This window comes from Gasterosteus aculeatus, chromosome 16, assembly GCF_964276395.1.
Source record: "Gasterosteus aculeatus chromosome 16, fGasAcu3.hap1.1, whole genome shotgun sequence".
NCBI classification, from domain to species: Eukaryota; Metazoa; Chordata; class Actinopteri; order Perciformes; family Gasterosteidae; genus Gasterosteus; species Gasterosteus aculeatus.
Genome location: NC_135704.1, coordinates 6,968,543 through 6,983,726, shown reverse-complemented (window position 1 = coordinate 6,983,726; position 15,184 = coordinate 6,968,543). Strand labels below are relative to the sequence as shown.

Genomic DNA, 15,184 nt, shown 5'->3' with positions numbered 1-15,184 from the left:
AACGGATTACTTGTTTACTGCATTTTCTGACTTCTTGAAAGATGATGAAGGCATCTGAATACTGAAATGGGTAATAATGAGTGCTAATAATGAATGGTGGTGAATTTAAGTACTTTTGGCCGGTGCTTGTCGACTGAGCTGCTACACTGCAGCTGCCGCCGGCGCACAGCTCCCACAGTAAAGTACAATGTGTCGCTCCTGCTTACTTGTGAGTGTGTTTGTGTTACAGCGGGCCGTGAGATGTGAGTATCTGAAAGGAGCAGCACTACTGTTCAAAAACTCGGCTGGGTACTTTTAACTTTAACTTAAGCTGTGGGGTTCTTAGTGCTAACTGAATATTTCAACTTTAGTATAATAATTTTCTCACATGATAACAATTTCTTGCTGTTTCCCATCAAGCTTGCTATTGTGCAAAATTGTTCACTCTGTATTAGGGATTTATTTTTATTTGTTCATGATGGCACAGCACAAGCAGGTGTAATTTTACCGTTCATTCTGTTGCATTAAATTCTACAGCACACTATATTTCAGTCTCTGATGGTACATTTCTCCTTGTTGTGGGAATGTTATCGTACTCTTCAGTCAGGCTGAGGGAGGTTTGCGTATTTGAAGCCACTCCTGAGTCACTTTGGCTGTGGAAGGTTGTAAGAGCGGGTGGGGTTTTGTCCTGCGGGAGGCTGGGACGGTTCGCCCCCCCGCTGCGCCGCATCGACTTCATCAGCAGGGGCCGTAGGGAGCGGGCGGACCCCGCCTTGGCGCTCCGCACTGTGCGCTTGTTGATGTGTTCGATGGTGAGGCGGCAGCGCAGCACCTGGACGAAAACCTCCCTGAACTGTCTGGAGGAGAGGTTGTAGAGGAACGGGTTGAGCACGGAGCTGAGGTAGAAGAAGGAGTCGGCCACAGGGTGGAGGGTGACGTAGCTCCGGAAGTAGGAAATGGTCCAGCTGGACTTTGGCACGGCGGCCATCATCAGGCGACGGATCTGGGTGGGAAGCCAGCACACCATCAAGGATGCCACGATGAGGCCTGAGGGAAGAAGTCAGAAACACAAATGATGGAGAGAGACGAGTAACCGAACAACGATATCTTCCAAAATGTCAAACTATTGCTAAAAGAAGATTATGAGCCAAGGCTTTGCTCCAGCTGTCTGCCGAAAAACATACTGACCAATCAGATGTGAGTTTGCACCTGGAGCTCATTTAGCATCGATATATATCTGAAACTGGCAACAGCATCACTCATTCCGGACTAATTTGGTTTTGCTTCAAATCCTTTCTTAGTTCTAACTAAACCGCCGGTGCTCCAAAATGTGATTAACAGTTTCTCTGGTTACACACACACACACACACACACACACACACACACACACACTGTTGAGTACTATGTTTGCCTGATTCACAAAGTGAAACCCAGCGCGTTAACCTCCAGGATACAGGACGACCTTTGAGGCTCAAGTCTGTTATCTATCACGTGTGAGTCTGTATCATCAGTCTCTAATCAGAATGTATTCATTTCCCCTGCAGTCTTCTTAATGGGGATTACACTATGACCAAACGGCTTTCTATCAGTTCTTTAAATGATCGGCTCGAGGCATTACTTCATTACTTTTTTTCTAAGACGTCAACAGGAATTGTTTTTTTTATTTTTAAACCTTTTTTCTATTCCAGTCATTAACATATTATAAAACAGCGAACCATAATGTGAGACGCTTTTTGTACATCTGAACCACCTTTAAATCAACACACAACGCTGTTGCTCTTCACAGCTGCCAGCTTCTCTTTAGGCTCTTTAAACTAATCGCTTTGAAATTGTTTTCACAAAAATCCTTTGGTTAAGGTTGCCGCACAATTATTGTTAACCACAAAAAAACATTTGTTTTACCGCGCTTTATTTCTACAAGCAGATATTGTAGATCACAGTTCAAGCACTCATTCCCCACAGATCAGTAACGTCCCCCCAATGAGGAATGTATGCAGTTTAAGACTTGAGTGTGTAGGTGTGTGCGTGTGTTTGTGTGTGCGTCTGTGTGTTCACTCTTGGGTTTGTGTGAAGCATTAATATGCTGTTGATAAATCTTTACTATTATTGTTATAATTCAACTCTGACAAACTGACAAAGTGAAGACACCCGCCTCAAAATCTCGTCTAAGCTCACAGTCTCACACACACAACACACACACACACACACACACAGTGACGGCTTCCTCCCCAAGGGGAAGAATATAACGATCTGCTAATTAGAAAGCAATTAAACCAGATTATTGGAACAATTAATTGTTTGTCCTTGCTGTAATTGGAGTGTGTGATTGAGCTTCTGAGTTCTACGTCAGGGGAGAACAGGGAGAGCCATTGTTTCAAGTAACCACGTGTTTTACATTGTTAGTAAATGTGCTCAGAACAGACGGTTTCTATGAAGACATCATCCTCACGCACACATAAAAAGTTTGAGATAAAAGTGAATCCTTTCAAATAAAGGATAAAAGATAAAGTCATGCAGCTTCAGCAATTGTTCATCAAAAACGTGCGGTTGAAATAAGCTTGTTATGAGTGTACCCTTTAACAATCTTTGTATTGTTCCACACAGTCACAGTTCAGAGTCATTTCGTTCATTACATCAATGGTGTCCTCATTTGTGCAGATTATTTTGTACTTTAAACCTTTAGAAAAATTATTAAGTAATGGTGCAACATGAAGGCAATTAAAAGGAATAGATTTCTCTGAGAGCTGATGAGGCGATCAGCTACCGTTCACAATTTAATGCATCATCTCCTAAACACATAAATCTGCTCAACTAAAGAGTTCAGGTTCAAATCTGATTATGGCGCTATAATCCAATAACATTAAATACTCAATAGCACAATCCGAATTTGATCACTTTGAAATTTCGCAGCTGTTGCTACAGCAACACCTTCGCTTCTCTCTGTTGGATCCAGCCACGCGCCTGAAACACCACCTGCATCTTCATCAGTGTTTTTGTGAAAGCAAAATGTCTTTCGTAACCCAGGGAGAAACTTTTAAAACATCAGCACGTCATTGGTGCTGCTCCATGATCGGAAATGGCTCTGCAGATTTATATCGAATAATCAAGAAAAGAGAAACATTTCCTCCAGTATTTATGCAAAACGCCTAACATTACCAAAGTGAAATGTCTTAATGAAGCAGAAGAAGAGGACGTGATGAGCGGAAAGTTGCTCCCTTGTTTGTTGTGTGATAATGCAGCTGATTTTGCCCTCAGAAGATGTTAATTGCAGTCTACGTCAGGAGCCCACAATATTTACTGTCGTAAGATTTAAGGAAAAAGAGGTTATGTTCGATGCAATATATAAAGTGTATAAAATGACTTGCAGAGACAAAGTTAGGTAGCTAAGCTTCATAAAAGTTCACAGCCCGGGACATTGGGAAACGTTGCATGAGGTAGATGTGCAGTAGCCTAGATGATACATTAAATGGGAACACAAAGTAGTTGAAGGATAAAATGAGTCAGTGAGGGATATAAAAATCAAAGTCAGGTTAAAATGTATTGGTCTGAAAAAAAAGATGCCTTGTTGTTTTGTTTTCATCAAAGTATATTCAACGACAGTATTATATATTGACGCGTCCAGTAGTACATTTGGTTCATCCAATCACCTTTAAACAACGTCTTAATAATAATAATTAATAATACGGAATAAACAACTGTGTTTGTCAGTTAATATCAGAGTGACTCAATGTACTCCAACGTGAAAGGAATATAATGATACAAAGTCCGTTCTGGTGAGGGAAAGGGGACAAAAAGAGTAACTACATGTTATGCAGAAAACTGAGATGATATTCAGCGGCCGTTTTATTGATCTGGTTAGTTTCTTTCCTCAGATATTGGATGAAGTTGTGCTGAAAGACTATAATAATAAGGGACTTGTGATGAAGACATACATCGTGTGAGCTTTGTAGGCAGGCAGGCAATTGTATAAACAGATGAACATACCGGTTGAACGTGCTCCTATTGATGGTGGTCTGTCTTCGTGGTCTGGTGAGAACTGTTTGGTGCTCCCCTACCTGTGCCTCGCTTCCTGTCACCTACGTCCCTTATGTACACCCAGGTGCACCTAATCACCGCCACCTAGTGTCCAAAGTGTCAATATAAATACAGTGTAACAAACAAAATATACTTTGCCAACAACAACACATAATGGCTCCTACAGAGTCCGTTCAACCATTCAGAAGAGAGTTGACGGAGCATATCAACAGCATTTCAATAGGTTTTGTAGTTGCCACATGTCCGGGTTCAACTTGCAGGCAAAATCAAACAGTGCCAATCGGACCAACCACGAAACAATTTATTTCAAATTTCGGATAATTCTTCTCCATTTTACAGAATAATTTGTGTTATCCTTAATGGCAAAAACAGATTAAATGAAAGCATGACGACTGATTACAAAAAAAGCTCATTTAAGGTTTCTTGCTGCTATTAACAGCTCCATGAGATTAATTACATCGTATTCACAAAAGCTTCTTAAACTGGAAAAAAATAATGGAAAACAGAACAAATTAATTTAAGCATAAAAGAAAATCCTCTGTCATCGAAGCACTTATGTAATTATTTATAACTTGAGCAAATTACAGGGGAATATTATTCACAATAATTCGAATTATTTTGAAGGAGATTTTTTCATGGAGACGGTTGTGCTCTGATTTGTTATTTTGGAGAGGGTGCCATTGAATAAGCTACGATGTTCTTGAATATAATTCTGTTGCAGATCGTTTTCTTCACATTCACTGGCAACAGTTGAACAGGTTTTTTGTTGTCAATACTTGTTTCTTTGATGCTTTAAAGGGTTTCGATCAAATCGGTCAACCAAAGTCAATATCCATCAATTTAAATTGGTTTTCCTTTCATTTTCCTTATTGGGATTAAGGATGGTGGGATTTATGGTCAGGCAATGTTCTTTGCGCAGCCCTTAGGTGTCAGGTCAAATATAAGACAAGAGTACTTATTAACAACGTTGTAAATTAAAACAGCAATGATATCACTGTTGTACTTTGTAATAGAGTTTATGTGAAGGTCTATTGGTTCACTATAGCTCATCCTAGGTGTGCCGTTCCGTAAACGCCTGCAGTCACTTCTAACCACGCCATGAAGGTCTTGTGTGTGCCTGGATTATATGGTGCTGCCACTCATAAATTCCCATAAAGTTCCCCACACCGTTTAGTAGACGCCCCAATAAATTGAGTTGCATCTTGGATAATATAATGATAATGAAACTCTTGTTTCTTTGCACACTTTTACCCCATATGAGATTTATTACACCGTTGGCAACAATGTAAAAGAAACACAGATAACATTAAGTCTCTTAAGAGTCAGAATAATATAGAAAGAAATATAATAGAAATATAGATATAATTGGAAATCGAAACATTTTGAAAAGTCTTTAAACCAAGGCCACTCTATCTCGGTAATGGAGGCATGTTTGTTATTTAATACTCCAATACTCTCTTTCCATTTCACATTTAGCTCCTTGGATGCTAGATGTCGGACCGTATATGTTCAAAAGGATATGATATTGGTCAACTTTGTAAAAGATTCAAAGTTGTCAATGACTCATTGTCCCAACCTCTATATTCATCTCCTTCTCTTTTTGTGGCATTCCAGATTATATACTCGACCAAGCACTAAAAAATGAATTTTCCTTGATAAATCTCCTAATAACTCTGTCTTTAGTCAACTTCTTAATGTTTTAAAACAACAGTGTAAAGTAACTGGCCCTAAAAATACTTACCCAGTAAAAATACTGGGAAAATATTTGATATTGTGCCAAAACACAGCTGCGTCTGAAGCTACATGTGGGGTCAGAGGTCAAGATGTCAGCATGCTCACAGGTAATCCATGTATTCTACTAATGAGGACACTGAATCACTTTAACATGTTGAGAAATTCAAATTTGACAAACCTGGTTGCTAAGCAATGAATCGAGTCAAACAAACAAAGAGAAAATGAATCATTCATAATCATTAAAAGTCGACTGGTAAATTCATCTGTGCGGTCCTGGTCAATCAAATACATTTTTCAATGTGCTAATGCAATGCAAACACAAAATGATTTGCTCAAAGGATTTGACATCTCAAACTGCTTTGCAGGTGCACTGCCAATCACAACAGCTGAATGGGGAAACAGGCTAATTGCAGCAGGTCGTCTCTTTTGGAATTATGCGGTTTGACCGCCAATATTGGTGTTTTTAAAATGAACCCTAAAAGTAATGTAAATTCATGTTTTCTTTGCGGTCTAACTCTTGTATACACAGCATAACGCTTTCAAAGTTAAGTTCTAGTTTGTGCGTCCGGCTACTACAGTGTGCATGATGGAAAATGACCTCTATGCTCTGGCCGTTAAAAAAACAACATGTAGACCAAAAAAGTCCCGCTATCACAGCTACAACCGTCCTGCACAAACCAAGAAGCTCTCCCGAAGGGCCACAGACTTATTTCTAGTGACTGTCAAAGCTCCAACAGGCTCCCCGTCCTTCCAACTCAGAAACAGAGAGTTTGACACTACTGGTCATCACAAACTCTCTGCATCCCCGAACATCTGAATAGACCAAAGTAAACCTTAGGGGGGGGTTTGTTGAGCCTATATGGGCAGCTTGGTAAATGCTCGTCTCCATTCCTTCTCCTTAAACCTTCCCTCATCTGCCCGGAACCGGAGTCTGCAATGAATAACCTGAGCTTAGTTAATAAGCTCCAGAGCCCTGTGGCCTCTTAGCTGCTAACATCACTAAAGGCGAGCTTTCCTGCAAGTGCCAGCATGCACTCACCAAGCCACACGGGAGACAATCCTGTAGATAGCTGACAGTGACGGCAGAGCAGAGCTTGCAGGGAAGGAGGTTGCTAAGGATGGTGAACCTAATAAAGATTTGAAGGGTTTTGCAACTTAACCAGTTGAAACATGTTAAAATTCTCAAAAGAGTTGGAAAGTGAGGTAATAAGTGGGCAGACCACACAGACAATGTCATTGACTGTGTTATTATCCTTTTTCGTGAGCAGATGTCGTTTCATTGATGACATTGTTAAGTACAGACTGCAGTGTTCCAGCCTCGACACTGAATGCAGCACTAAAGCCTGCAAGCGGTTATATGGACTCCATGCATCCACTGGGAACAAATAACTAAAGATATTCTCTTTTCTTTTTGTAACAACTGACAACTAAGTTTAAAATCATCAGTTCCAGACCAGATTTGAACACTGCTGTGTTTATCACAGACAAACTGTTTCTTCTCTAGTTAGGGGGGTCGGTTGGATGTTGCTGAGGGTGAGGAGGCTTGGAGGAGCCTTTTAAGTCTTTGGGGATGCAACGCTTCAAAGGGCTTTCCCTGAATAAAAAAAATAAATATACACACTCACTCAAAAGCAGATATATGCTCTGTAGAGTGACTGAGGAATCACGGTATCATCCCATTTCATGCTAGAGTTGAGGGTGCCGCTACCCCACAATTATTCCCACAGGTTTCACAGTATTCATTTTTATCAGTGAATTAAGCATTAAGTTTGATAGAATTGTAAACTAGAACAGACATTTCTTTTATAGATATAGATGTTTAAATAAAACAAGATAAGATCAAATAACACCATGATAACCAGACTTTACAAGGGGTTGTTCAAAGTGACGAACGCACAGAGAATTATCACAAGCTCACCAGCAAAGATATCAGCTAGTTGATAAACACAGTGGAGAATGCATTTGGGTCATTACATGTTCCAAAAGGTCGTATGCTTGGTTTAAGGGGACAGGCGCTTAAATGGAGCGTTTCAGACATACATATATATATTTAGGACAATCTGCGATATATATATAAAACAACGTTAATAAACAACGTTACTTTAACTAGCTAGCAAGCTACTACTGATCAATTCTGATCACGACGGCAAAACGAATGGAAACTATTATGCATTTTTGTGAGGTAAACCTTGTCACCTTGTTTGCACGCAGTCAGCGGAAAGCTGGACAGGTGTGGCGACGGTGAGTTACGGGAGCAAAGCTTGGGCAGCAGCTTATACATTTAGCATTGCCGCAGATCTTCTGGTCAGGAGGAAAGACTCTCCTACGGCACACATCTTCGCGAAAAGTGTTAACACCAAGAGCACTCCCTGCTCCCTGCTCGCATATTTTCACATCTATTCAGCCTCACCAAGAGCTCCCATCACAGAGAGCCCGCAAAGGTTTAAGGTCAAAGGTCGAAGGCTGAAGGCAGCAAAACCGAATTAATAGTCAATTCACTAATGCTGGCTCGCAGTGACTGAAAAAAAAAGAAGCGAGCTAAAGCAATTAACCTTCTGTCCCTGATGTGATGTGTGGGCAACTTAACGAGGATGTTCTCTGCTTTTAATTAGTCTCAAAAGCCGCAGAGCCAAACCAGGATTAAAAGTTTTTTCCAGGTGAAGTGGAGCAGTGACAGGAACGTGAGAGACAACTGAAATCAGTGTCCAGATTGTGGAGTTTGCATTAGAGCGCACCTCGATGTGCAGCAGGTCCTTTATCTGCCGACTGCAATAACGATTCATATCCAAATTCAAATTTATATTATTTATGCTGCAGCGAAATGCCTGCAGCCAATAAGGAACGGAGCGAAAAATGTTGATGCCGGCAGACTGTGTCGTGACCCCCCAGTAATATTCAGTAAAATGTAATATTAAATAATAAAGACCATGCAGGCCCGGCTGCCTGTGCATTGCTGCTTGAGTTGTTGTTCACGACGGCTCAGCGGTTATGAATTTTGAAGCAGTTATTATGAGCGTGAAAATAGAGCTGTGAGGTGATTACAGCAGGACGGGCTTATAATTGTTTGTATCCCTTTAGTTTTAAGCCTAAAACATCTGTATACATTGTATTTATTTGGACTTTTAACAAATATCACAACATAATGACTTGGTTATCAACCGTAACAAACACACAATTCCCTCTCAATGTGGTTTCATCGATGTTTATACATACAGTAACATTGTGGTCCGCTTCTTATAAGTAGAGCAATAAAACTTAAGTGCAGGGGTGTGGACGTGCAGCGTGTACGGCCACACATAGTTCCTGCTGAGGGGAAGTACAACTTAGTGTGAGCGTGAATAGTGCGTTTTGTCAGTTCACACGGACAATATAAGCAAGGCTTTAAACTCCCACTTCCTTAATTTCTCTCTGATTTATAGAATCCTTTGGAATAGCCCACTTCATTCCTCATAAAATACAACAAACCACAACTCCACATCCCCTCAGCTCTGTTAATAACTGTATAGATATTCTTTGAGGGACCTTCCAATAAACTGAGCTAAAGAAAATACAATAAATAAGTCCAACAAACAACAGAGCCAAAAGCGGTCATGAATATATGAATATATTATAGATGTGGCATCAAGTTCATTCTTTCATCACCGTGGAGTAAGTCCAGTCAATTTAACTGCACTGTGAATCTTCTTTTACTTTTTCTAATGCTGCAATAATATAAACCGCTGCAGTATTTCTGAATACAGGGTTGGAAAGTTTGTGTAAACTTCTGTATTTTTCCGATCCAACTATCCAACTGATAAGAACGACTGCAGATTGCAAAGAATGGCGTTCTGCTTGTTTTTTTTATTATACAACGAGGTGTAACACACTGATGGATGAGGCAAATGTAGCCAGCTGTGTGCTTTAGAGTTAAATCCGGCCTTGTAAGCAGAAGACTTGACATGTGTTTCACAGCAGTCGACTTAGAGGACCAACATGTAAGTGTTGGAGTCTTTTACCATGCAGGGAGGGTTTCAAAAAGAGACACTCGAGTTGCATTATGGGAAGTGTACAATCGGACAGTTTGAGAGCGACTTCATTCAGACATCACGCCACAGAATTTAACACATTGTTGTTTACCCCTCTATGAATTATCTTAGTGTTAAAAACAGATCCTTTAAATGGCCGTTCTAGTTCATTTTTCTCCAACCATCTCTTGTGAATGTGGTGGAAATGCAAATTTGTTCAATTTTTCAAATGAATGCCTATAAAGCAGGCTGACTTATAGTCTGAGAATTCAATCATCACAGTTATGAGGGAGCACAAACAAGCTATTCCCCGAACAGACAGCTGAAACTGCTGTAATGAAGCTTTGGCTTGACACGTCTGTCTCTGCTGGTAGTTTGAGTGAACGGATGGAATCCTCCCAGTAACACATGTAATTCTGGGTTGAACCGAATGAGATGCAAATAAAGACGAGCAAAACGCAATAGCGTCTTTCGAAATGATGCTTGTTAAATAATTGAATGTGTAATTTCTGAGAAAGGATCATTCTTATCCTCAAGCAAACCGCTGGCAGCAGAGGAAATGTCTGGACTGGTGTGTGGCTTGAATGGCTTACAGCAACGTTCTGGATTTTGTGATATTCCACTGATGTACTGTATGTTGCCATGAAACCCTTGAGTGTTTCGAGAAAGAAGTAACGGTTACACACAACTATGTGATTGATTCCTTGCAGCTCCCTCGGTCTGTAAAATAAAGAGCCTGATAAGAGAATTCCAATGCTATGATTAGCAGTCTTGAGTATTTAGATTCAGCTCAACGGACTGACATGACATCACCAGTGGACAAAGAGATGTTTATGAGTGTGATGTTTAAGTCTGTGTTCTTGTGTGTGCGTGTGTGTGTGTGTGTGTGTGTGTGTGTGTGTCAACATACAGGATGTGTGGTGATGGATCATCCTGGAATCCACTGATATGTTGACACACATTACCCAATGTTTGTTTCCAAAGTGAAAAAAAACAGTCACGTATTCTGTCTGTGAGTCCAGTACTTTTGGGATCTTTCTACGCTGCCGTCACGATACGAGCTTTTAATTCAGGCCATATCGAATCATGCCAGCTTATGCCGTCCTATGGAAGCCCTGCGTGACTCCTTCTTGCTGCGGCTCTTCGTCATCTGTAGATCACGGAGCAGCGTGAAGCGAAGCCTTTTGCTCTTTTTCTTAAAAAAAAATATGTTTTGAGGTTGATTTCACAATCTCCCTCAACCTGGCTGTGTATTTTTGACTGTAATTGAAAGAATATTGTTTAAAAAATCACCCTGGTTGACGTCTGTGAGCCCAAATTTACCCCTGAGAAAGGTTTCTTTCCATTGGAGATGGTACTATATTAAAACTGCATTATTTAATGGATTATTTCATATATATTTTGTTACTTTGTGGCAGCAGAAAAAATTATGAATGAAGTGTTGGCAACAACTGCCTTTTTTACACCCTCAGCAGACAAGGAGCAGCCTTGGCAAACATTTGGAGTTGTGTTTCTGAGCAACAGACAAATCTAAATCAAATATTTTGTCATGCCTCTGTTTGGTGTCTGGCAACCTCTGGCTCTTTGGCTACTAGGTGCTCCGTCTTTGTTCACCAGCTGGTTCTTGACTTTTTGTGTTTGAGCTTTGTTGCTGCTCATGTAGCGTTCATCAGACATTTTTCTTTCAGAGTTAATGATCCAACAGAGTAAAGCTGCGGTCTAGAAAATTGATTCCTGCACCCTTTGAGGTGGTACATTGTTGGTTAAACAGGAAAATGATTCCCTTTGCTTATTCCTTTAACAACATAGCCATTTGATTGATAGATTATACAGGGAATGAAAGGCAAGTGAATTCCTGGGTGTCCTGCTTCTTGTCAGTACGCTGTTTATCATGTGGTCATTCTCTGTCGCCGCTCCGCTCCATGACTGAGGGACTGAGATGTGCTCCGGATGTCCTCACATTTTATCGTGAAAATCAAAGCGTTTTTTGGGTTGGCCAACTATTTGCAGTTTTTTGCACTGAATGAAAAACTTACTGCCTGGAAGGAGAGTTCTTCCCTCTGTTTTACTCCCTTCTGTATATATATATACATGCATGTGTATTTGGTACTAATATTTCTGCAAATATTTGTTCCCTAAATTCCCTAAACCTGAACCAACCTAAGCCAACCCGAAAACATGACACCAATGATGTGAAATATTTTGTAACCGTAGTCCTGTATAACAGTAGTATAACTGACTCAGGTTTATCTTCAGCTTCGTGTGAGTCTGTGTGTGAAATCAATCATTTAAATGGTCAAAACATTGAAAAGTCTTCCACTTTGACGTTGACTTCCACCTCTGGCTCACAGTCAACGTGGTGCTTTAGGCGCTGGTGTAAACAGATGAAGAGGCTGTCTGACACTTCCAAACAACCCGGGCAACGGTGGTAATATATCAACCTCACAAAGATACACACACAAAACAGCATGGGCACAATAATGATAATAATAATTCGCAGAAAAAAATTTTTAGATAATAAACCAAAGACCTACCAAGAAAAATGATGATCTGCCTCCTGGCTGTCTTGACCTTTGAACTTTCATGCTTGGGCTCTCTCGGACTTCCTTGGACGGGGCCGTCCATGGACTGCAAAGGTTTCTGAAGGACGAGGACCATGGCCCGGCACATGAAGACCACACAGATCAACACGACCATGTAGACAATGAAAGCCAAAAAGATGCTGACTCTGTACATCACCCAGTGCTCCCTCAGGTTTGTACAGAAAGTCAGATTCTGGACCGGTGTCTCTGCCCGGAAGGGAATGTGTCCCTGTGTTCCCGTGGCAACCAGCAACGGCAGAGCCACGAGCACGGACACCACCCAGGCAAAGGCGATCAGGGCCGAGGTACGTCTGCCGCCCAAGGCTTTAAAGCGGAACGGGTGACAGATAGCCACGTAGCGTTCGAAGCTAAGCGTGGCCACGTTGAGGATCGTGGCGTAGCTGCAGGCCTCGAACAGGAAGTTGTAGATCTTACAAGAAGCGTTGCCTTCTGCTGTTGAGAATGGAAACCAGATAGCGCTGTAGAGCTCCACCGGCATGCCGATGAGGAGCACCAGGAGGTCCGAGCACGCCAAGCTAACCATGTGGTCGGTTACGTTCTTCTGCAGGTAGCCATTACGCTTCAGCACTTGAGTCACTCTGATGGTGACCGAGTTCCCCACGATACCCGTCACCAGGATGAGGCTGTAGAAGATTGTCAGGAAGATTTTGACGGAGTAGTTGGGTTCAAGCTTACTCCAGTCTTTGTCTATTTCCTCATTCATGGTTACGGAGGGGTGAGCTCTGATTTCCCCGGTATTGATTCTGTCCTTATCAGGTCTGCTGGGCGAAATCTCTTACCGCCAAGAACCAGAAGTGAGCTGGTTTCCAAGATAACAACTTACATAGCCGGCTCCTCTTTCTGTGTAAAGTAATCCCGGATTTTTGGAAGAGTAGTGTCCCAGGAGAGGTGTGCTCCAAATCACAGTAGGTGCATCCCTCCGTGACAATATATAGAAGAAAATGAGCCTTCTACACTTGGATCTAAATACACAAAAAGTCCAGTGTGTGGCCTCCAGCCGTAGCTCAGCTCCTGATGATCATCTGGGATCCCAGAGAGTCGTCTCAGGTTCTAGTTCAGAGGGGTTGGTTTTACCTCAGTCAGAGCATAGTGTTAGCCAACACCGCTCTCCCACAAATGTCCTCCTCCCGCCAACAAGGGCAGGGCGAAACAGGCGAAACACGTTAAACATTAAACACAAGGAGAGGCAGCGTGAGCGCCGGGGCCTGCTTTCATTGCTTATCAGCGGCACTAATGTTGCCTCACAAACTTTGTTTTATTCAAAGCTCAGCTTCAAAATATGGTGAGTTGTGATATAACTTGAACATTAACAAAAAGCTTGAGTTTGGCAATATAATTCTGATGGTTTCAGATTAACGATCTAAAAGTTTAGTTTGCAGATAATGTTATAAGATATAGCTGCGGCACCCGAGAAGTTGTATTCAAAGAACACAGAATATGACAAAGAACCTGTGAGGGAGCTAAACGTAATGCAAGACAAAAGTCGAAAAAAATAAGTGCACGGATGTTAAAACAGGAACCGAACACTGAGATAAACCAGACATGGTACTCCACAGAGTACCTGAACTCCTCCACATACAAAGCTATGCTTTGGTGAATGCATTTGGGTGGTTGAAAAAGTATTTGTATTTCAAAGATTTACTGTATTTTCTTTGTCGCGAGCAACGCTGGATGCATTGATATATAAAGCAACATTTCACACCTTCAGAATAAGAACATTTTCCAAGACATCTTCACACACACAAAGCTGATGTCTGCTGGTTGAAAGTTGTTGAATAAAAAGTGTATCCTCCCACTCTGATAGTCCGATAGCATCATTCCAACTAGGCGTCTTGCACGGCATCACATTGTCAGCCAGATGTTTAGTCCAAAGGGGCAAAGAAAATCAAGGTTGAATGTCATGATAGTCTGCCTCTTTGTTTATGCCTGAGATCTTATTTTAATGTCTGCCGTGTGTGTGCGTAATTACATAGAGCCCGACAATGCCTTAAATAATATCTCAATAACAAGGTGCTCAAGTGTTGGAGAGTGCATGAAATTGTCTTTGTGACTTTGAGAGAAACACATCACAGGCATTAATGTATCGCATGCTAGAAATTGTTCAGAGCTGCTAGATAGAAATTAAATAGCTACAATAAAATGCTTGACATACACGAGAGGAGCCTACTTACACTTTGCATAACCAGTTGTGCGTTGGAGAGACGGGGACCATTTTTAGCAGAGATAAGTGGTATTTATACTTTACCAAAAAAGGAAATGGAAGGATGTCGGGGGACAAAACATACTCACTTCAGTCTCCGCTTGACACGGAACATATAAAGAGGGACACGCTAAGTCTACTTGTAAGGCCTCAGGGAAAATATATTCACTCTACACGACCGAACATGCCGACTGCTTCACGTTGTAGCAGGTTTGACTCGACGTTTAGGTCTTTCGTTGGAGCATTATTGCATTTGGTTGAAAGCGACGCATTGTTTGCAGATATTCAGCAGCACAATTGGAGTTCTTCAAGGTATTCTTTGGCCTATCTGAATTCATAGCAATCGTTCCAAATTACAGACTCAAAGGGATAAAAAAAAAAAAAAAGATATTTATATCAAAACAGAGATTTCTTTTCATTCAACTTAATGAAAGAGAATATTTAAATCCTTTGGAAACAGAATGGTCCCAAAGATCTGGATGTGTGCGAATGGGGCTCTTCTTCTCAAAACACACTCATTTTATTTTTAGGCAACCATAATAAAATTTTTGTTAGTGACTCGAAAGAAAAGGGCTGGGTCCAAAATCATTCACTCTGTGCACTTCATTAAGTGTCCGAAATGACAAAGA

The 15,184-nt window shown here is 41.2% G+C and overlaps 1 protein-coding gene across 1 annotated transcript; it reads right to left on the bottom strand.

Annotated features, from left to right (window-relative positions):
• Nucleotides 1-428: 428 nt before the first annotated feature.
• gpr39 (G protein-coupled receptor 39) lies at nucleotides 429-14,143 on the bottom strand. Its single transcript, XM_040201906.2, has 2 exons — nucleotides 12,287-14,143; nucleotides 429-1,026 (listed from the first exon to the last, which is right to left on the bottom strand). The coding sequence occupies exons 1-2, from the start codon at nucleotides 13,056-13,058 to the stop codon at nucleotides 521-523; spliced, it is 1,278 nt and encodes a 425-aa protein (XP_040057840.1). The 5' UTR covers nucleotides 13,059-14,143; the 3' UTR covers nucleotides 429-520.
• Nucleotides 14,144-15,184: the final 1,041 nt, after the last annotated feature.